General features: G+C 38.3%; 3 protein-coding genes across 7 annotated transcripts; 1 reads left to right on the forward strand and 2 right to left on the reverse strand.

Annotated features, from left to right (window-relative positions):
* Positions 1-1830: 1830 nt before the first annotated feature.
* lrfn5b (leucine rich repeat and fibronectin type III domain containing 5b) lies at positions 1831-13058 on the reverse strand. 2 transcript variants are annotated; one of them, XM_055186707.2, is made up of 3 exons: positions 12746-13058; positions 3232-4655; positions 1831-3083 (listed from the first exon to the last, which is right to left on the reverse strand). In XM_055186707.2, the coding sequence occupies exons 2-3, from the start codon at positions 4626-4628 to the stop codon at positions 2138-2140; spliced, it is 2343 nt and encodes a 780-aa protein (XP_055042682.2). In that variant the 5' UTR covers positions 4629-4655; positions 12746-13058; the 3' UTR covers positions 1831-2137. The 2 variants fall into 2 exon arrangements, with proteins under 2 accessions (XP_055042682.2, XP_055042683.2); XM_055186708.2 differs by lacking the exon at positions 12746-13058 and adding an exon at positions 6369-6735.
* A 956-nt stretch (positions 13059-14014) lies between these two features.
* Positions 14015-16292, reverse strand: LOC129429319 (sterile alpha motif domain-containing protein 15). Of its 3 annotated transcripts, none has more exons than XM_073856414.1 (4): positions 16158-16292; positions 15617-15700; positions 14839-14937; positions 14015-14694 (listed from the first exon to the last, which is right to left on the reverse strand). In XM_073856414.1, exons 2-4 carry the CDS (start codon positions 15686-15688, stop codon positions 14521-14523), a joined length of 345 nt encoding a protein of 114 aa, XP_073712515.1. In that variant the 5' UTR covers positions 15689-15700; positions 16158-16292; the 3' UTR covers positions 14015-14520. The 3 variants fall into 3 exon arrangements, with proteins under 3 accessions (XP_073712515.1, XP_073712514.1, XP_055041877.2); XM_073856413.1 differs by having other exon boundaries at positions 16153-16290; XM_055185902.2 differs by having other exon boundaries at positions 16100-16214.
* Positions 16293-16330: 38 nt separating this feature from the next.
* entpd5b (ectonucleoside triphosphate diphosphohydrolase 5b) lies at positions 16331-22922 on the forward strand. 2 transcript variants are annotated; one of them, XM_055185893.2, is made up of 14 exons: positions 16331-16762; positions 16920-17148; positions 18295-18374; positions 18485-18628; positions 18734-18809; positions 19050-19085; positions 19383-19471; positions 19575-19654; positions 19734-19795; positions 21133-21234; positions 21800-21943; positions 22165-22221; positions 22326-22441; positions 22520-22922. In XM_055185893.2, exons 1-14 carry the CDS (start codon positions 16736-16738, stop codon positions 22601-22603), a joined length of 1326 nt encoding a protein of 441 aa, XP_055041868.2. In that variant the 5' UTR covers positions 16331-16735; the 3' UTR covers positions 22604-22922. The 2 variants fall into 2 exon arrangements, with proteins under 2 accessions (XP_055041868.2, XP_055041869.2); XM_055185894.2 differs by having other exon boundaries at positions 16332-16762; positions 16924-17148.
* The last annotated feature ends 95 nt before the right edge of the window (positions 22923-23017 follow it).

The raw sequence follows: 23017 nt of genomic DNA on the forward strand, positions 1-23017 counted from the left end.
AACCGCACACCTGACCTGTCAAATGTCTTAAAAATAGGCAGCAGAGCAATGTTTGTGGTATAAGAGGAATAAGTGAGTCCGGTCCCGCGATGCATTACCACTTTGGGTGTGCATTATTTTCTTATAATTCAACGGCCCGTCATCTTTACATATTCACTGTAGTGTTTAATTACATTTATCCTGGACATCATATCGATGGGATTCAGTCAACCCAAGCCAAAGTTTTTATTGTGCTGCGTTGTATTCTAGATTACCCTACTCAAATCAAGCCAGCATAAGCTGGTTTTAGCTGGTAATTGCTGGTGTAGCAAGCTGGTCTAGCTGTGTTTTGGTCACTTTTTAAGCTGGACTTAGCTGGTCATGCTGGAAGACCCGCTGACCCACCAGCTTTGCCAGGCTGGGAGGACCAGCTTGGACCAGCTACTGCCACCTTGGACCAGCTTCCAGCTTATGCTGGTCTGTGCTAGATTTTTCAGTATGGGGACACTTTTCCCAGAAGCAGTAATCTCATTTAATATTCACCAGGATGTTCATGTGAAGCACATTTTCCTTCATTAATAATGCACATGCTTGGGTTGCTTCCACGCATACATTATTCTTTGTTTATAATTTCTCTCTACATGTATGAAGATGTGGATGTGTACTCTAGATTCAGACAGGTCATTTATATTCAGTGCTCAGTGTAGATACTTAATTGAGTTGATGAATAATGTAGTGTGACAATGTCAGATGATGTATAGTGAAAGTATAAGCTTTATTATTGTTATATGGTGATAGATCATCTCTAGGTTAAAAAAGGCTTCTGAATGTCCAAGATTAAAACATCTGAGAACCAACCAACATCTTTATTCAGGTCTCTCTTGAGATGTCACACATCAGCATTTAAATAAAACATCAAAAAGTTCTGCTGTATATCATAGATGGGTTTCAAATGAATCTGCATGGAGCAGCTGTTGTCTTTTATGTTTCTGTGAAATCTTTGTTTTGGAGTGAGATGGGAATCAGTTAAGACTTTAGGGCTTGTGAGATGAGACCTGATGCTTCTGTTACCTCCAAACAAACACAGAGCCAACATTTCAGACAAGCCTCGTACAGGATTAGTTATCTCACGTCATAAACTAGATGAGCTTCAGAATGGTGATCATTTATACAACAACATACACTTACCTGAGAAAATACATATTACAACAAATCCGAGGTTGTTTTATATTCAATACAGCTGTGTTTCTCGGATGTTCAGAACACAAATAAACCGATGTCATGTGTGAAGAAAATTCCTGTAGTGTTTTATTTCTGCAGCAGATTATTAACCGTGAACAATAAACTGTAATTTTGGATTCAATCCATAATTCTGTGTGTACTGTTAAAGGATTTCTCCACTTCCATAAAAAATCAATCCTATGCATTTCCTCACCCCCATGTCATCCAAGATGTTTATGTCTTTCTTTGTTCAGTCGAGAAGAAATGACGTTTTTTGAGGAAATCAATGCAGGATTTTTCTCCATATAGTGGACTTTAGTGGACCTCAACAGTTTCAATGCAGCGTCAAAGGACTCTAAACGATCCCAACTGAGAAATAAGAGTCTTGTTTATCCTCATTTTCATCAAGGAAAAGTCCTTTCCTGTAAATCGTGGAGCGGTAGTTCTGCACACGTCATGCGTGACCTTTCCACATGATTACGTAATATGCAAGGTCGCGCTGGAATCGTTTAGAGCCCTTTGAAGCTGCACTAAAACTGTAAACTGTTGAGGTCCACTATATGGAGAAAAATCCTTTAATGTTACATAGAAACTTATAAACGTTATATGTTATACCACATCACCACATACTGTCGTTTTCACACTTTATTTTACACAACGTAACATTTTATGCAGTGTTCTGTATTATTCCATAAAACAAAGAAATATACAACTCATAGTATTGTGTTACTATATGCAAGAAACAGTATTTAATTTGTGCTTAAAAAACATTGGTCTGTATCAGTCATTTCCATCTGAAGCATTTCAAGTGTGACCATGTCCGAGCTTGAAACCAAACGGTTTAAAAAGTCTTTACAGTCTTATAGTGGGACACAGAATATCATCTGGAGGTCTGAAACTCTATTACAGACCACAAATACAAGTACAATGTTTTCCATTATAAAGTGCTTTCTAGCACCCACTCGGACTGGGACAGCGATGATCTCCCGCTGCGTCTCTCAGCATTGTCCATCAGTGGAAGATCACCGCCGCTCACGGATAAACTGCGCTTGGAACGCAGGCTGCCAGACTGCTGATAACTCTGGTAATTGGGTTGTTTGCATGAGTCTACGTTCAGAGAATGACGACGGCTCACCCTCACGCAGCCCACTGGGACCGTCTTGTAGTTCCGGGGATTCTGGACCTGCGCTCGTCTTGATACTGGAGTCACTACGGTCGAGTGGGCCCGTACGGCAGGTCTGGGACGCACCTTGGCCGAGTTGTTTTTGTTGGCATTGTCCGCATCTACATCGATCGATTCGTCAGGCTTTCGGGCGGCGGTGAATGAGTCTGCGCGAGCTGGTCGAAGGGGACTCGGAGAAGCTGGGTGCCAACTGTGGCTTGCCGAAGAAGTCGAGACCGTACAGTCAGGGAGAGCGGGTTTGGGGATCCGGGCCCCAGGCACGGATTCGATTTGCGGTGACACTTTTCGACACGTGTCTCGATCTGGGCCAAGGACCTGCTTGGACATGGACTTGATGATTCCGGAGACCTGCAGCCGCTCACCTCTGGACTGGGAACGAATGTCTCCCAGTTCCACTTCTTTATCAATCCCATCCTGATTGCACACTCGGTAACGCACGATGAGGAAGATGATAAAAGCTAATACGGAAGCGACGATGACACCCCCGATGATGACAACGATGGTGCCGCCGAGGAACTGAGACTGCATGAAATGGCAGCGCAAATACTGTGGCTCTGTGGCAAAGTGAACGCAACCAACCACACGGGTGGCTGTGAGCGTAGTCAGGGCATCATCGTAAATGGCCAAAACACAAAGATCGTACGTGGTGCCTGCTGCCAGATTGTTGACTGTGATGCTTTTACTGTTAGGAGGAATCATCCTGCAAAGAGAGACAAGTTAAAAAATTGATATTGTGTTAAACTCATGACAAAATAAAATCAAAGGTCATCATAATGTGAGCACTTGATGGAGAGTCTGTGTTTAAGCATCATTTCAAAGAGTACCATAAAGCAAACATAAGGGCTCACCTGTACACCAGCGAGTCATCATAAGTGCCGTTGTATTGGACCTGGAACATCCGAATTCCTGGAATATTGCGTTGAAAGTTGAACTTCACCAGTGCCGCGGAAGCGGTGATTTCAGAGACGAGTACCCGTTTGTCCGGTCCGCTTTTGTTGCCGCCAGCTGAAGAAGCACCGTCGCTACCAGTCTTGGTGGACGTAGCGATGTCGGACGACCCCGGGTCCGGCTCCCGGACTGCGCCGGTGTCATTGGTGAAATGAGGAAGCTTGGCGATTAGCAGGTCCACCGTCTGCTGAGCTTCTCCAGAGGGATTTGATGCCACGCAGGTAAATGAGCCAGAGTCTTTGACCGTGCTGATCAGAATGTCCAAAGTACCGTCGGCGTGGACCACGGTGCGGCTGGAGCTAGACACCAACTTGCCATCGGGGGCGATCCAATGGATTACGGGATCCGGGTCTCCGCGGGCTTTGCAGCGCAAGGAAACTTGCTGCCCTTCCAAGGCCCGGGTTTCTTGCGAGTGACGGGTGATGAGTGGCGGCTCGCAGAGGAACTCCTCCTCAGACACGGTCCAGAAATAGCGTCCGGCAAGATGCTGTGGTGCCGCACAGGTCTCCAGGTCGTCTTCTCGTCGCAGCCTCCTGAGCCACAGCAGCTCGCAGTTACAGTGAAGAGGGTTGCCCCCGAAGCTAAGAGCGAACGACAACGGGCCTAAAACGCCCGATGTGGCCAGGACACCTGCCCGCTGGAAGACCGGATCAGGTGGAAGCTTGTGAAGCTTGTTCGAGGTGACGTCTAGGCGCTTGAGCTTCTGAAGCCCAGAGAAGGTCCCTTCGGGTATGTAGTTGATCATGTTGTGGTCCAAGTTTAAGGTGTGCAAGCTGATCATGCGTTGAATGGCCACCCATGGCGCGCTCTCCAAATTGTTGTAGGACAAGTCCAGTTCTTCCAGAGCCAGTAGGTCATTGAAAGCTCCTATGTGGATGTACGTGAGCTGGTTGTTGTTCAGAATGAGATGGTGCAGCTTGGACATGCCACTGAACGTATCGTTCGTTATGTCCGTCAAACGGTTGCTATCCAAGTGAAGGGCGCGTAGGTTCTCCAGGTCATTGAAAGCATGAGGTGAAACGGAGCCTATCGTGTTCCTGGACAATGTCAGGTCCACCAGTTTGGTCATGTTAGCGAAATCCTTACGTTTGACGGTTGTGATAAAGTTGTCTCCCAGTCTGAGCTCAACGGTGTGTCTGTCGATGTTTGGAGGCACAAAAAGCAGACCCTTTTTATCACATAAAGTGGCCAAATTTGGGGAGAGCACCTGACATATGCAACGCTTGGGGCACACTTGGATTTTATGGGCTTTTAATGCCATTACAGTTACAATCAAATAAATAAGTAGTGTCTCCATCTGGGTCCTGGGTTTTGGTTAACCAACCTGCGTGAAAAGACAAGAGAGAGAGATTTCTCAATCATCACAGTAGACAGCAGTGAAACAGTTTACATACAGTTTTCCTTTGCAACCGTTAAAAGTTAAGACAAATTAAGATCTTGTACATTTTCTTCATAACCTTCATAGCTTATGTTCCAGCTGTATGTCACGGTTGTTCACATTTTAGACAGTATTTAATATATGCAACCTTGCATGCAAGATCAAAAAGTCTTTGGGTCTCATTCATAAAACACAGGCAAAATTTATTTTTGTGTTAATCGCTTGTAAAGTCGTTCTGGCTTTAATGTAACATTTTCAAAATGTTAGTTGGTATGAAAGAAATGTACACCTGCTCCCTACCACGTGTAAATGGTGCCTAAAACATTAAAGCGTTCTGTATTATTTTAGACAAACCAATTAGACATTTTGATGAACTATGTATCATAATAAATCTCCTCACATCCTATAGTAAACCCACCAGTTTTCTAAACTTACAGACTGTATTAGTGATATTAGTGACTGGATGGCAAATAACTTTCTTATGCTTAACTCTTATAAGACAGAGATACTTATTAGTGAACTGAATCGCTCCAAACAAAATATGTCTGATTACAAGTTGACCACAGACGGCTGAACTGTGGTGCCGTCTTCCACAGTCAAGAGCCTAGGTGTGATGTTCGACAGGAATCTGTCCTTCGAAAGTCATATTTCTAATATCTGCCGCACAGCATTCCTCCTTAGAAATATCTCAAAAATACGCCATATGCTGTCTGCATCAGATGCAGAGAAGCTTATCCACGCTTTTATGACCTCTAGAATAAAGTATTGTAACTTGTTATTTGGGGGATGTAATCAGGTAAACAGGCTTCAGCTGGTTCAAAACGCCACTGCTAGAGTGTTCACTTGATCTAAGAAGTACGAATACATAACCCCAGTTTTGACTGGTTTCAAAAACACATTATTTTCCACATACCGCACATTTTTGTAGCTCCAGATATCCTGAAACGCACTGATTTTGTACAAAACTCATTGATTTGAAAAGCGGTGTGTCCCTGATTGGCCAACTAATCTGTACATTGTGATTGGCCTGAATACATCTGACATCAGTCGGAAATGTGACAGTCCTTACCATGTTTGAAAGATTTGGTTGCTAACAGGAGTCAACTTACAGGCTGTAAGTCTGAAGCGTGAGGAATTTTAATAATGTTGGTCTTTACTATATTTTGCATATCGTTCACATGAACTAATACAACCCTAACCTAACACACGAAAGGAAATGAAAAAAGTAAATCGGATAATTGGTGCTCTTTAAATTATTAATTGATTGAAAGGCAAGTGTCCTATTAGTTAGTCTCTTATGCAATATAATGTAGCCAAATAAGAGAATGTAGTCCAGAGGATTACTAGATAGGTAATTTGTGTAGCTGTAGTGCATAGGCGGGATTATGCTAATTGTGAATGAGCGTGCATGCGCACCCTGTTTACGAATGATTGGAATTCATTAACTTGCACACGTTTCACTATCATATCTGATGTTTGTGAATCTGGAGGAGAGTTTTCGGAAAGGTCTGTTTACGTGCAAATCACTGATATTTACTCGTAATGATGTTTTATTAACGTAGTTCGGGAGGAACATGTCAAAATAAGCTACTCAAGTGTCACCAACTGTCTACAATCACAAAGGCAAGCCCATAATATAATCACAGTCAAACAACTCACCTAAGAATTCTCTACAGTCTTCAGAATCCCTCTACCACCCCGTCTCCTCTCACTTACCAAGTTAAATGGGGCGGTTTCCCGGACAGGGATTAGACTAGACCTAGACTAAAATAAATGTAAGAGCTGTCCAAACTGAAAACAACTTGCACTGACATATCTTAAAATACATCAGTGCCCTTTGTTTGGCCTCAAAATGCACACAAGTAATGTTTTTAGAAAGGCATGTTTGTTAAAACTAGTTATATTTCCTAATTAAACTAAGGCCTAGTCCTGTTTTAAGATAATTCCTGTCCAGGAAACCACACCAATATGTTTACCAATTTAATCTATCCAATTTATTTGTAAATGCGAACTATAATGAATTATGTTTACAAATGTTTCATGAATGAAACCCATTGTAAGTTTGTTCACTGTTACAAAAATATAGTATAATTTGTGTGTTTTATTAAGGATACTTTAAGATTTATTTTTATGTTTTAAGTACATATCAGTGTACTAACAGTATACATGTAAGTGTACTACTTTAAGACTGCTTGGGACTAAATTGAGTAAACTTAACATCATACTTGTAGGTTACAATTGATATATCTTGCACTTTAAGTATATTGCTATGTGCCAACTGGTATTATATTTATACTTGAAATATACCATTAACTGTACTGTGGGCTAGTGACCGATGACTCAAAATCAATACTTAGGTTAACTTCATGCGTGTTCACCCTGTACTAGGAAAATATTAGGAAATAAGTCACAACCGAACTGAGTCAAAATATTGATTTGGGGTCACACAAATAATCATTTGATCAAAAAGTAGGTATAGATATATATTTATGACAGGTCATCCATCAGAAGTAATCCCTCCAAATGCGGTCGGTCTGGAGACACCTGGCCGTCCTCGACAAGTGTCTCACAAACAATATATAATAAACAGATTTTTGTGTAAGGGAGGTTTAGATGTGTATATCATCTGTCATGAACTATATAGCATACAGAACTAAAACCTCTCTGATTCTTATTTAAATCAAATAGTGTGCATTTTTCTCTTGTGAAACACAAATCTCTTCTTAATGCTGGAGGCAACTTGATGCTTTCTAGGCAGAGTTAGTAAAAGTGCTGATGATATGATAATGTCGACGCTTTCATCTTTGTGTACTGTTTCATCTGGTCGACCGGTTACTCTTCAGAATTACTCTACAGACTGAACGTAGACAAAAACATCAACACAGATGTCACATCATCTTATTCAGCTGCTTACAACCAATGAGATCTAAAGGTAAAAACTATCACCTGTCATCCAACCCACAGTCAGACAGATTTCATGTAAATTGGTGATGATAAATGTGATAATGATCTGTGTGGGCTGATAGGAACCAAGATAGCACCTGTCTGTCTGTAACTTACAAATCACATGTTGAAAGAAATCAATGTATATAATAGAGACTAAACCACACACCATATGAAGCCCAATATTCTCTAATGGGTTTACTGATAATGGTGTCATAATGGTGTTTGCGGTGGAAAACATTCAGATCTTTATTGTCAGGAACGTCTTCCAGCCTAACAAATCTTTCTTATTAGAAATCTACTCTAGACACCAATAAATCTTCTCAAAAGAATTAGAAACCTTAAATAAATACAATCTGTCATGAGGTTTGTGACCACAGTAGAGATGCAATCATTATAGATTTTGTTGGTACGATTATAGTCTGATGTATGATGTATGTCCCCTCGGACAGCGCGCCAAATATGCTCATTAAAGTTAAAAGAAAAATTTACCTGAAAATAAAATCATTCAGATACACTTTAATTGACAATGCTACTAACCCGAAGATTGTTTCTCTAAAACAGACAAACATGAAAAGACAGCAATGGTTTTACAGCCCTTATTAACCATATTATGTTTTGTGTATTGATTACTATTAGCAATACCATGGTTTTACTACAGTAACTATTTATGTTTTGTTTGAACTATACAGTAGTAAAACCATGGTGAATTTTTGTAAGGGAGCTATTATCTGATTTGAAAATGCACAGAGAAATGAGTTTCTTTATGGGGTTTTTGGACTTTATTTCTAAAGTCAAGCCGATGATGGTCGGGGTTTAAGAAGGTTTTGAGTAACATTTGATCATTTTTTCGTAGTGTTCTGCACAGTAAGAGCAGTCGTCAAACACATAGAGAGACCAGAAATCTTCATCAACCTTTTTCTGTTTTTTTCCTTCAGATTTTGATTCCCAGAATGCTTTGCATGATGCTGTTATTTTATAGTTTTATTCTGTTCATGTTAATGCTCATTAAACTTTGATCAAACAATGTAAATCTACAGTAAGTTACTAGCAAACAGCTGCTAGTATTAGTGTGATTATAAACGGTGCAGAAATGATGGGTCAGTGATAAATGTGTTATTTCACACTCTTTGCATATGAAATCAGCTTCCGATGTCTTTTCTTTATTAAAGCTCCTCTGTTACTGGTGTGTTGTTTGCCAACCAGCTGGCTGCATTAGCTGGCAAAGCGTCTGGATGTTCATCGGGCCGCACCAGAGACGATACTTCCCCTACGAGAGATACCGCTGTGAATCTGTCTTTCTTTCTCTCTCGCTCTATCTTTCTTTCTTTCTTTTTTGCTGAATGATTAAAAACAACACAAAGGATCTGTCACAGAAACAGTGCTGTAGAGAAGGCATGCATTAAAGTGCAGATTATGGGATGTCATAAAGTGTTTTCACACACGCACAGCTGTTTTAGTCAATGCATTTAACCCTAATGTGTTGTTGGGGCCATTTTTGCAATTTTTTTGTCTTAATTTGGCCACAACTTTCTCTGTGTTTCAGCAAATGGAATGATTTTTGGTGACAAATCTTATATTTACACATATTTTAAGAAAATGCTTTGAAATTCTTCAAAAACTTAACAATATACCGTGGGCAAATTTACTACCCTTGCGTGTTGTTAGCGGCCAAAAAAGGCCACTAAATTAAACAGCTGTAAAATTTATCGGATGAATTTTTTTCACACTTTTTTTTGCATAAATCTGTTAATCAACCTCAGTACTGATCAAAACTGCCAAATGTTTTCAAAAATTACATGATTTTAACTCTCTCATTGCCAAGTTTATAAGTATAAAAGTCCATAACTCAATGTACAAACCAGAAATTAAGCTCTGTTTTTTTGCACAGGCTACTAAAGGGTTAATGGTGCCACATTGTGATCAACAGTAAAAATGACAAATTTTACCTCTTTGCAAAAGGAAAAGCCACAAAGAATCAAGAATGCATGGTAATAAGGTGTCATGGCTCTGCAATCAAAAAATGTTGTTATAATGGAAGTCAATGGGGACAAAATGGCCACAAACAATAAATGAGGGAGAAAAAAATTTAATCTGATGCTGCACAAAAACTAAAAATGCATCAAAGCCAATGTTTTTACCAATCTTTGACATGCCCAAGCCTGTAAAAAAGGTAAAAGAAAATCCAGTCCACATTCACTTTTTATATTGAAAATCAGTGATTTTGTGTTTTTTTTTTTTTCAAATCAGTGGCATCACTCATGAGATTGGCAATTAAAGAGTTAAAATCATGAAATTTTTGGAAGCATTTGGTAGTTTTGATCAGTTCTGAGGTTGATTAACAGATTTATGCAAAAAAATTTGGAAAAAATATTAATCTGATACATTTTTGCAGCCGTTTAGTTTGGTGGCCGTTTTTGGCCGCTAACAACACGAAAGGGTAGTGAATTGGAACAAGGCACAAGGGTTAAATAAAGTCTTCACAAACTAAACTTTCGTCAGATCTATAAATTGATTACACGCACTCGCAGAGAAAGGTACAAAAGTTGTCACTGGGATCGTGGTACCTTTCAAAAACATCCTAACATTTTGGTACAGATATGACCTTTTAGGTACAAAAGTGTAGTTTTTGAAAGGTGCTGTGAAAATCTTCTTGTTTATTTATGAGGGTACACGAATGATTATTTACTCGCGCTTCTCATTTTAAACCTGTTTGTTATTTCAGTTTAAAAGAATCTTGCCAATGTTATTATCGTGATCTAGCAGTTAAACTACTAGAACATCAGAGATTATATCAGACAATTTATCTTCACCTGGATTGATGGTATTTTTATATATGTTAGTGTGATTAGTGTGAGTAAATATTAAAATCATGTTCATTGTTTAGTGTCATTTTAAATCAGATGTTTTGAGCGCAGTACTGACACATTTCATGCAGATCATTTCCTATTCAGCTCACTGGTAATATTTTGAACCAGAAGGTCACTGCAGATTTCTTATTATTTCATTGTATTGACTGCCTATATGGGTCGTCTGAGCTGACAGATGGACATAAATGATTTAAAGACAAACTTCAGGAGTTAACTGAGACTGTTATTAGATTAACGGAGAGCTGGCAAGCTCGTCTTATCAAAGGCAACAGTTTCATAAACTGCCTGGACAACGTCAACATGCATCTCATTTCACTTGATCTGAGATTCAGCTGGTATTAGGTATCGATTCAGATGTTCCCGATCGATCCGATTTAGATTCACAAGTTATCAAATCGATTCGATTTCAGTTCTCGATTCAATTTTCCATTCCGGTTCTTGGGTCGGTTTTTCATACGTGATTCTTGATTCAACTCAATGAATATAGATTTAATACAAATACTAATAAAAAAGAACAGTGAACAGCAGTTTACAAGTGGGTAATTCATAAAAAGAAATTAAAAGCCACAACACTATCGTCGTCGCTTTGCTTGCGAAATCTAAAATGCTTCCATACCTCTGACTTTTTAAGTGAAGGCGGCATCAACGTCGATGAAGCACCTGAAACTGCCGTTTTAAGCACTGAATGAAAGAATGACAGGCTCGCATCTCGCTCCTTGGTAACATCGCGCAAGGCAAAAAGAGGGTGACATCTAGTGAAGAAGACTAGTAATTAGATTAAAGTTAATCTTACGTTCAATGTTTGCGGAAATAAATATGAAAGAAAAAAAAAGATTCTGCTCTTTGAGAATCGATTTTGAATCGACCACGTAAAAAAAAAACGATTAATCAAACAATCAAATTTTTTCCCAGTCCTACTAGCTGTTATTATATTTTGATATAGAAACTGTGGCATAATATTCACAGATGAATCGTGTAACGTGCATTATAAAGTAAATACATTACATTTTTATTTTAAAATTGTTTCAGTACAGGTTAGTCTCATTATTTAGCTACAATAAAAAAAAACCATTTATGATTTGAGTTCTTAGAGATTCAAAACTACAGACTTTACACAAAACAGATTTATATTAAAGGTGCCATAGAATAAAAACTGTATAAATAATAAGTGTATGTTATTGATGTATCATGAGCCTCAAACACGATTGTTTCCTCCTTCTTATGTTAACCTTGTGCATGCAAAAGACTGCTCCAATCTTAACATAACACTAACTGTGACGTCACAGACGAGATATACGCACCAACATGTTTACTAATGTGAGCTACTGGCATGAGCCGCAGAGCAGAGCCAATCAGAGCAGAGCTCAAAATTATTATTTATGACTCTTCCAAATAACGTAATAATAGACCTTTTTTTTTATTAGAGATGTAAATAGACATGTAAAACTGTCTCTGGTTCATCTGTGCACTGAATAAAGTTACAAACCTTCTGTGTAGATATCAGAGAACAATTGAACAGATTATTAACATGTAATCTTTGGCACCTTTAATGTAATAAAATGTAGCCTGTGGTCATAAAAATAAAACAATATTTATTAGGCAGTACTGTCTTTATAAATATGTAAATATTTCTAGGGTTAACCTGTTGTTTTAAATTCTTTTTAACCATTTTGTAAAACCCAAAGCTTATTTCTAATATAAAGTAGGCCTCGTTTGAATCCCTGCTACGCGACAGAAGAAAATACATCTGAGATCAGCTTCATTTCATGCATGAACATATCAAATCTGCTAGATAAAATCATATTTTTCCATACAAATATAAATTCATCTATAAAGATATTTCATAACGATGACTCTGTTTAAAGGCCAATATTGAATGATCTTACATCTCCATCAGGAGGCTTTGAGATCATTGAGCTGCTACTAAATAAATGTCACGAATATAATAAATCATCCTGTGTGAGATGGGTTATTCTTTTGGCTCAATATTACCCCGTAAGACAAATCGATATATTTTTGTCAATGACACGAGACCTTCATACATAACGACGACAGGTAAAGAGATGTTTTGACCTTGCAGTGTACTGTAGACTCATTCCTGAATAATGATATAAATGTTCTCACGCTATCAGCCCTCGAGATCTTAATGATGATGTGAGAAGATGCTGTGAGGACAAAAACCCATCAGGCAACAACGAGAGGAGAAAACCCCAAAGATTTTACCTGCAGAATAGATCAGGTTTGCTTCATAAGAGCGAAGCTCTCTGTATTGACACCGAAGTCTTCAGTCACCGCATTTTCAGCGCGAGTCCATCGCTTCATTTCCAGATGACCCAAATAGATCCTGACATCACATTAAAGCATCCTTACACATAAATCCATCTTCATTAAAGGAACTTCATTAAACACACAGATCTCCGCAGCTCGTCCGTCATATGTGCGTTTGCCGTTAATAAAACCGCAGACAGCGCGTCGCGTTATCGCGGCAGCCGGGATCGCCTCTCCGCATTACCCCTGCATGCACCCAAATTACCAATCCTACTACGGCGAAGCCGTGCCTCATGAATATTAATGCAATCGTGCTGACGTCACCACTTGGAGTTCAATTTTGGAATGTTAATGAGATAATGTTGTATTGTGCATTGCTCTGATTTATTTAGCATTTGATTGATTTGATATGAATCATTGATATGGATGTCGTGTTGTCTATGTTTGTATTCATTAATTAGAGCACGCGTGCAAATTCTGTCTGGATTTCCAAGCCACGACTGGCTCATAGATATTTATTAGCTGTTGGTGACGTCACACCATAACCTTCCAGTGGCAAGTGTCGGTCATGAATATGATCATAGCCTTCTCAATAGTAGGATTAATATCTTCGCCACTGGTTCGTCAGAGAAACGCCTTTGAGGAGACAGAAGCGACTCGGATCGAATGTAAATCAGTCTGATGTTTTCAGCTCTTTTAAAGAGGCGGACTGATGTCAGATCAGAATGATAAACACGCTGTATATCATCCTCTGGCTGTGCTATCATGCAAATAAATATCACCATAAAACACACATATCTGACGTGTTTCTCTCATGATGAATAGTGTGAAGATTTAAAACAGTGATGCCACATTCACATGAATAAACGCAAGGCTTCGATTAAAAACAGATAAATCATCACATTTCTTGCATTAACGCGTCAGAATTTCAACCTGCTGGAAGGATCAGCATAATTCCAATGCTGGTCCATGCTGGTTTAGCTGGTGGACCAGCAAGACAATGCTAGTCTATCAGCATGGCCTTGCTGGCTATGTTGGTCAATACCAACATATTGTGATACCAGCACCAAAACACAACATATGCTGGTCTTGCTGGTATGATTAGCTATGCTGGTTTATGCTAGTCTCTATAGCTAGCACTGTTCTTGTAAGTTGGTTTCATATAAAAATTTTATATTCGGACAGTTTTTGAAAATGTTGCTACACAAAATAGAATTCCATATCAACATGTTTAAATAGTTTTTATTTGAAAAAAATATGACTTTTGGGCTGTCCATCAAAAACTTGTGCTGTCTCTGATCAGTGGCGGCCGGTGACTTCTCTTCTGAGGGGCGGGAATTCAAAAAATGTGTTCGGTGTGTCATGTAAACTATGCGTCATGTCAAAATATGTGTTCGGCGTGTCATATGTGTGGCTCGTCATGTCAAAATATGTGTTTGTTGCATCATGTAACCTGTCTGCATCATGCGTCATGTCAAAATACGTGCCTGCTGCAGATGTGTCAAAAGCGTCGATAGATACGCTCCCGTTCACAAAATTTACATGAAGAGCCACACACATGATGTGATAAATACGTGTTGTGTATTTGCATTTTCTTGCGACCTTGAAAAGAAGTCACCGGTCAACACTGTCCCTGATTCTTAACCTCTAAACATCTTGACATTATTACAGGCAGCACACATACAGTATGGTTATCTACACACAATCTATTTGAGATCTTATCTTTATTGTTACTTTAGGCAGATGTTTTTGATCTGGTCATATGTGATGGATTCTGCTCGCTGACCAGTACAGCTCTTCATCTTCAGAAAAACACTCATGTCATCTTCAGGGGCATCAGCGACACTACGACTCCACTGCACATCTGAGATGCCCAGCAGTTCTCGAATATGAGCTGAGATAACCTGGGATGAATACATGTTTCAGTTATTCAACACACACCTGTCAGGTACAGTACAGATATTGCAGGGTTTGTTTTTGGGAGGTTGCTACTCAGGGTTTATTCATGAGGCAAAATAACAGTTTGTTATTTAGGTGTTATGTTTTACCTTCATATGCTGGAAGTCATTGATACCCAAGCGAGGTAAATATGAGCAGTTGACATAAATCAGCTTTCTGCCTGTGATGAAGTTCTCAGTGAAACAGGCCTGATGGGGTTAAAATTAGTTGAGTTTATAAGTGTACAGTATTTAGTCCAGAAGCAATTTACGATTTCAACCAAATTAATTAACAGCTATACAGTACTGTATATTCTTTCCTATTGGCTAAAAGTGAACTAGTGTAGATAACATGCACATGACTGTGATATAATCATCATCAGATCTTGTTTTTTAGTGAAGGATCTGAGCAGAAGGAAACATAACACATATTCCTGAACGCTGCATAATGCAAACAAATCACAGCTTCATGACACAGCATTGTGCTTTACAGTAAACCAAAATGATTGAGACAAACAAACACAGAGAAATAAAGAAAAGTCTAGTGTGACATGTAAAAATAAGCATTAAAGTATTAGATTATTATAGTTGAGTTATTTAGTTGGATTAAAGAGACATTAGTTTGTGAATGTCAGTCTTGTTGTTATTTCTTTGTAATGTATGTGAGTGGTTAACAGTTTCTAGTCAAGATAAAGTCAAGTGAACATATACTATGATCTAAATAAGCTTTATTTTAAGTTGGACGATGGAGTGTAAATTACTCAGATAGTTTTTCTGTACAGTTCAGCTACACTGTGTTATCTTTCTTTTCTACATTTATCATTACTTACAGCTATATTTAACTATAATGGTGGTTTTCTCCTGCAGTAACAAGTAATAAGTTATAAACCTTATACTGGGAGAATCCGATGCATTCAATCCACTGTGCCACATCTTGAGAAGTCCAGTACAGGAAATCCATGTTGTTGTGTTGCTATAGAAACAACCATTACCACAGATTTATTTCTGCAAATCGCAAGAACAAATGAATAAAATATACTTGATCTAGGGTGAACAGTTAATAATATCCGAATTAAGTCTCTTAATAATGTTTTTACGTAGCCTATCAGTTTTATTTGAACTATTGACACAGTACTGTATAGTTGACACGATACAGAAAAAAATCTAAATATGAACATATTTAAATGTATTTATTATATCAGCGAAGGAATTAAGCCAAAACATAAGAATTAATTTTATTCTAAATATTTGAGTGTCCATGTCGGTTTATTATTGTTAATAATTTATTTAGGATAAATTGGTTTGTCACTGAAACAATGTGACTGCTTAAGAATCATGACAAATATTCCGCCAACATTTATTGCATCAATACTTTTTCTCCGTTAGTTTTAATCTCAGGGATCTCAGACGTCCGGAGCCCCTCACCTCACCTCTCCTCTTCTCTTGATGGGTGCGTTTCCCAAAAAACGTTTTGTTTTGTTGGTTGCAATGCAATTTGTCAACCAAGGTTAGCAACGCGATGCGTTTGGGAAACGCACTCCTGAGCAATGGTACGGAAGCCACGCCCACCAGTAAAACGTCACCAGCTGACGCTGTCGATCAAACACAAGCGTTGTTGTCAAACACCGGCAGCGTTTCTAACGAATACAAATGATATTTCGGGACGTATTAAACGACATTAAAGTGTAGTACTCTAACAAAATGTGATTTTACTCGGATATTTTACCTGTGTCAGTTTTTAAAATTTGAACCTAAAGGTTTGGCGTTATTAGCAAGTTAGCAGCTAGCAGTTATTAAAGAGCTGCAGACTTTAGTATCTGACATAAAATATGACAGAAGTTTAAAGGTTAAACATAGATAATGATAAAGCTGTGGTGTGCTTTGTGCCGATAATAACTAGTATTTTAGTATTAGTTGAACTGTTATCTGTCATTGTGAGATTTGCCGGTATGTGCTCATCATCATCATTATCATCATCATCAAAGCGTCACTGTTACACGCGGTAAACATGTCAATATCTAATCTTCATGTAGATGTAAGTATTCTTTTTTATATTGCTATTCATGTTTCATGTACCTCAAACATTTTGTTTATTTGATTGAGTGTGTATAATCATTGAGATTCATCTAAAATTGTTTTCATTTTTGGGGTCATTTTGAGGCCATGAATAATCTTATTGCTCTTCTCTTCAGACAGCTGTGTCATGGGTTAGAAGATGTTTTTTACTGATCTGGGTTCATCTTTTGTTCCTGTGGACACTTTGGGGATGTCAGGTGAATGGTCTGAATGCTGTTGATTTCTCAGTCTTGCCATCTCTCAGTCGTCCTGCTAATGTCAGTCAGATCTACTATGGGATCATGTTTGATGCTGGCAGCACAGGCACTCGTCTGCATATCTACACCTTCAGACACAAACATCCAGGTGAGAAATCAGGTGACATAAACACAGACATGGCCAAAATACTGTCTGATCTGATCTGATCTGACTGCCTGGCTGGCTCACATCTGAGGGCAACCTTCTGATCTCTCTGATGAAGACAATACAGAAGTGATTTCAACTGTAATTCATCGACTGGCCGCTGACTTCAAAAGGGAGTCAATCCCACAGATCTCCATGTTAAAGCAACACTATGTAGTTTTTTTACCTTTAAATAATGTCTCTAAAATTATTTCAGTGATAGAACAACTTTTAACTGGACAAATTGTACTGTTGCTTCAACCTGAGCAGCCTCCTAGCTGCTACAAGCACACTCTGAAAGTGTCGGTGGAGGGTAGAGCACACAGCCCCGCCCCTCCCCCTGCCTGCAGAAGAGTGTCTGATACCAGGCACTGTTGCGCTTTTCAACCACATGGGGGAGCTGTAAGTCATGTTTACATGGAAACTACATAGTGTTGCTTTAAAATGCCCACTTTTACAGCAGAAAATAATATGTTTACAGCCTGGTACAAAAAGTGTTTTTGGTTTATATAGATCATTTTGCCCTTCATGACAACTATATGAGGGGGTGAATTTTTTGTAACTCATCGTTTAAATTATATTAAGACTTAAAAGTTCTGCATAATTAAGGGCGTGGCCACTTGAGTGACAGGTGAACAGCCACTGCTGTCACTAGAGTTGAGCTAGGTGGGCGTGGTTTCAACAACCAGCCATCTCAGCTTCACCTACGCCATGTCCCGTCTCTTTACCCGTTTTCGGTAATCTGCGAGTGATTGGCAGTGACACGATGTCAAGATGGCGACATCAGGTACCGCCTACTATTGGCTTCAAAAAAGCTCTTCACAAACCTTTGGGTGACATCACGAACACTACATTCATATTTTTTTACAGTCTACGAGTGAAACCTGTCGAGAAAATGATCAAATCATATTTCACTTAAAAACCTTTCTTAAATTGTTTATATAAAGAGGATAAGGCTTATATTTAGACCTGTTATGACCATATTTTACAAGCTGAAAAAGATTTATGAAAATATTTAAAAATGCAAGTTTTTTGTGCAGTGACATGAGAGATTATGAATGTGAATCTACTCATGTTACTTCTGTTTAACTTCTTTTCTTCTGAATGCAGACGAGTTACCAGTGTTGGATAATGAAAGCTTTCATTCGGTTAAACCTGGATTATCAGCCTACGCTGACACACCTGAGATTGTGAGTTAGTTTTTAATGCCATTTGCATTTAGACACCTTAACCCTGTTAGAAAGCAAATAAATCCATCAAATGAACCTAAATAATGTGATGATGTCATCTCTGGTCACAGGCTGGGCACACAATACGTGAGTTACTGAAGGTCGCTATGAGGACGATCCCTTCAGACGAGTGGAGGAGGACACCGCTGCTCCTGAGAGCCACCGCTGGATTTAGACTGCTGCCAACATCCAAAGCTCAGGCACTCTTACAAGAGGTACAAAAACATCTCATCAACTTATAGAGAAGGTGCAGAACATCTCAAAGATAAACGCGTGCTTGTTTTAAGAGTATGTGTCATTGTTATGTGTTTAACTTTAAGGTGCAAGATGTGTTTGATGAATTTCCTTTTCACGTGCCCGCTGACAGCGTCCGAATCATGAACGGGACAAATGAAGGTGTGTTTGCCCTCAGATTGATCACAAGAAACAGTCCAAAGATCCAAAGAGCATTAATGCCTGATGTCATTACTATCGTTTATTGGTTAAGTGTCATTTAATTGGTTTGGCAGAATGAACGGTAAAATCGATTATATTGCTTAGATTTGATGCAGATTTGTTTACTATCTGTTGCTTTAGTACACCATGTGGTAAAGACACAGCAGCTTATGTTGTAATAAAGTTCATCTTTCTTCACAGGTGTTCTTGCGTGGGTTACAGTCAACTTTCTGACAGGTGAGATTGAATGTTTGATTTAAAACAAAATATTCAAGGAGAATTTGATCAGGACTTGAGTATATGATGATTGGCTGCTGTATGACAGGTGTAAGAGGGGAGGTGCTAGTGACATAGTAAATTAATGATATAAAGACAAATGTTATTGTTTAATTCTTAAAGAAGAGTCTAAAGAATGAATGTGACGTATGATTGGCTGATGGAGAATACTGCCTTTACTGTAATCATCTGCCTTCAGTGTTTGTTCTTCAGCAGTGTTTATAGATGGATCTTCTCATCTCATTTAAATATTTTCAGGTTACCTTCATCCTAACAGACAAACAACCGTTGGAATTCTCGACTTGGGTGGAGGTTCAACTCAGATCACTTTCCTTCCTAAGTCAAAGGTCACTGTATTATTATTATTATTATTGTAACCACCTAAAACTGTCATGTAGGGCAGAAACACATTTAATTCATCTGATCTTTCTATCATCTGTATCTCAACAGAAAACCATTGAAAGTGCAGATCCAGATTACATTGCAAAGTTCCACATGTTTAACTCAACCTACCGCCTCTATACCCACAGGTAATATGATGACTACTAAACCGGTAAACTTATTGTAGAAATTTCACTCTTCATAAATGCGACTTTCTCCTCTTTACAGTTACCTTGGAAACGGAATCAAAGCTGCTCGGCTGTGGGCTCTTGGTGCTTTAGGCTCAGATGGTGATCATTGCTTCATTTACTCATGCATGAACACTGATCTTATCTTCAGAATACTCCAGGTTCTAGTGTGTCATGTTTGTTGTTCAGTGTTTGTTGTTCAGTGTTTGTTGTTCAGTGTTTTTGTTCAGTGTTTGTTGTCCAGTGTTTGTTGTCCAGTGTCTTTGTTCAGTGTTTGTTGTCCAGTGTTTTTGTTCAGTGTTTGTTGTCCAGTGTTTTTGTTCAGTGTTTGTTGTTCAGTGTTTTTGTCCCGTTTTTTGTTGTCCAGTGTTTTTTGTTGTCCAGTGTTTTTGTTCAGTGTTTGTTGTCCTGTTTTTTGTTTTCCAGTGTTTGTTGTCCTGTTTTTTGTTGTCCAGTGTTTTGTTGTCCAGTGTTTTGTTGTCCAGTGTTTATTGTCCAGTGTTTGTTGTCCAGTGTTTGTTGTCCAGTGTTTGTTGTTCAGTGTTTGTTGTCCTGTTTTTTGTTGTCCAGTGTTTGTTGTTCAGTGTTTGTTGTCCAGTGTTTGTTGTTCAGTGTTTGTTGTCCAGTGTTTGTTGTCCAGTCTTTGTTGTTCAGTGTTTGTTGTCCAGTGTTTTTGTTCAGTGTTTGTTGTCCTGTTTTTTGTTGTCCAGTGTTTGTTGTCCTGTTTTTTTGTTGTCCAGTGTTTGTTGTTCAGTGTTTTTGTTCAGTGTTTTTGTTCAGTGTTTGTTGTCCCGTTTTTTGTTGTCCAGTGTTTTTTGTTCAGTGTTTGTTGTCCAGTGTTTGATGTTCAGTGTTTGTTGTCCAGTGTCTTTGTTCAGTGTTTGTTGTCCAGTGTCTTTGTTCAGTGTTTGTTGTCCTGTTTTTTGTTGTCCAGTGTTTGTTGTCCTGTTTTTTTGTTGTCCAGTGTTTGTTGTTCAGTGTTTGTTGTCCAGTGTTTGTTGTCCTGTTTTTTGTTGTCCTGTTTTTTGTTGTCCAGTGTTTGTTGTCCAGTGTTTGTTGTTCAGTGTTTTTGTTCAGTGTTTGATGTTCAGTGTTTGTTGTCCAGTGTCTTTGTTCAGTGTTTGTTGTCCAGTGTTTGTTGTTCAGTGTTTTTGTTCAGTGTTTGTTGTCCCGTTTTTTGTTGTCCAGTGTTTTTGTTCAGTGTTTGTTGTCCTGTTTTTTGTTGTCCAGTGTTTGTTGTCCTGTTTTTTGTTGTCCAGTGTTTGTTGTTCAGTGTTTGTTGTCCAGTGTTTGTTGTCCAGGGTTTGTTGTTTAGTGTTTTTGTTCAGTGTTTTTGTTCAGTGTTTTTTGTCAGGTGTTTAGTGTTAGGTGTTTCATTTTCAGTGTTTAATGTCCAGGTTTTAGTGATTTTATTGATATCAGTGTGTTTTTGTGTTTAGGTCTGGAACAGAAAGTTTTCAAAAGCTCCTGTTTACCTAAAAAATCCACTGAAAGGTTTAGCTTTGGAGGTTTAATTTACCACGTCAGCGGAATGACAGAAGGTAAAATAAACTTTCTTTGTTTGATCATTACAGCGCTAATGAATCCAAGGTGAGCTGCAATGAAAATTTCCAAATCATATTTTATTTAAATGAAAATAGGCTGCATCTGCATCCGCAGATCTGCAATCGCTTGCAGAACAAAAGTTTTTGTTTACATCATATATGTGTGTGTATAATAATTCTGTAAATAAAAATACACACATGTGCATGTTTAAGAAAAAAAGTATTTCTATTATAAATTATATATAAATATACAAATGTACAGTATATACATATGTAAATATTTCTTAAACGTATGTGTGTGTATTTATATATATATACAGCATTATTATACACAGTACACAAACTTAGATGATGTAAACAAAAACTTACTCTGCAAACAATTAGTTGGGATTAGTTGCAGCCCTACAACTATTAAGAAATCATATTTTGTCTAACAATGTTGATTTTAAGGATCACAGATTTTTTTTCATTAGTTACACGCATTTCCCCAAAGCATGTCATATATAAATAAGCACTGTTTTTATTTAAATGTATCTGTATCACGTCATTTGTGATTCTTCAGGTAAAACAGGATTTCAGATGTGTTACCAGGAAATGCTGAAGGTTGTGAAGGGAATCATTAAACAACCGTATGAATTAAAAAACACCTCCACTTTCTATGCTTTCTCTTATTATTTTGATCATGCGGTGGAAGCAGGACTCATAGGTAACGTATCACTGACGCTCATGTTTATTTCATCTCAGGACCAACTCACACTTTCACTTCTTTTATCTTCACATTTTTAAATCAAGTCATTTTTATCACAATGATGTAAAAACCATTTAACATTGCTGCTGTGTTATTAACACAGTAAACTTATAGTGATTTTACACAACACAAAGCAGATGTAATCATAGCTGATAGCTGACTTATCCAACATCTCACAGATGAAGCCAAAGGTGGAGCTGTGAAGATCCGAGATATTAGGAGACGAGCAATGGAGTGTGAGATGCTTTCATGTGATTTGTGACATAAGATTGATTTATTATGAGATTGAACTAATATTGCCAGAATGAAGCGATTGAAAACACTGTCATGTGTTTTTCAGTGTGTAACAGACCATCAGACCTCAATCCAGTCAATCATTTTCTGTGTATGGATCTCACATACATCACATGTCTGCTCATAGATGGGTTTGGTTTTGAAGACAGCACCGTTCTGGAGGTATGTTTTGAGGTTTTTGAGGAGTAGTAGACCAACTCAAGTTTACTCTTTGTGATAAAATCTTTTTGTTTTTCACAGCTAACCAAGAAGGTGAACAATGTAGAAACCAGCTGGGCTTTGGGAGCCACAATAAATCACTTTCAAAACCTTAGGATTCATTGAGAAACATGCAGAACAGATTTATCACAGCTTAGCAGCTGTTTTACCAAACAAAACCTCGAAATCATTTGATGAGGAACCCAGCACGGACAACAACAAAGATTACAAGTGAAGACATTTTTATCAATCCAGTCCTTGGATCTTCAGATACATAAGAGAGATCAGATTAGAGATGAACGTAATTGTAAGCCTTGGTTTTAAATCAGTTTGAGGAGCTGAAATGTTTTTATGTTTACAAAAAGCCGTCATTATAGAATGAGTTATCTTACTGAAACCTTCAGGAGATGATAAGAGTTTACAGTAAACAGTTCCTTCAACAGTCTAGTGTTGTCATTTCTTCTGGTTTGATTGGTTTGTTTAGATTTGCAGCATTTGATAAGAAGTAAATTGTTGATGGGAAAATATTGAAGCGTGTTG

The sequence above is a fragment of the Misgurnus anguillicaudatus genome, chromosome 18 (assembly GCF_027580225.2).
Source record: "Misgurnus anguillicaudatus chromosome 18, ASM2758022v2, whole genome shotgun sequence".
In the NCBI taxonomy this organism is placed as follows: domain Eukaryota; kingdom Metazoa; phylum Chordata; class Actinopteri; order Cypriniformes; family Cobitidae; genus Misgurnus; species Misgurnus anguillicaudatus.

Coding starts and splice junctions, on each gene's coding strand:
- lrfn5b (XM_055186707.2), bottom strand. CDS start 4,628: ATGGAGACACTACTTATTTATTTGATTGTAACTGTAATGGCATTAAAA. Junction 3,084..3,231: donor GATGACTCGCTGGTGTACAG/GTGAGCCCTTAT, acceptor CTCTCTTTGCAG/GATGATTCCTCCTAACAGTA.
- LOC129429319 (XM_073856414.1), bottom strand. CDS start 15,688: ATGGATTTCCTGTACTGGACTTCTCAAGATGTGGCACAGTGGATTGAA. Junction 14,938..15,616: donor TCGGATTCTCCCAGTATAAG/GTTTATAACTTA, acceptor TAACCCCATCAG/GCCTGTTTCACTGAGAACTT. Junction 14,695..14,838: donor ATGACTTCCAGCATATGAAG/GTAAAACATAAC, acceptor TATTCATCCCAG/GTTATCTCAGCTCATATTCG.
- entpd5b (XM_055185893.2), top strand. CDS start 16,736: ATGTCAATATCTAATCTTCATGTAGAT. Junction 19,086..19,382: donor TACAGTCAACTTTCTGACAG/GTGAGATTGAAT, acceptor AAATATTTTCAG/GTTACCTTCATCCTAACAGA. Junction 22,222..22,325: donor TAGGAGACGAGCAATGGAGT/GTGAGATGCTTT, acceptor TGTGTTTTTCAG/TGTGTAACAGACCATCAGAC.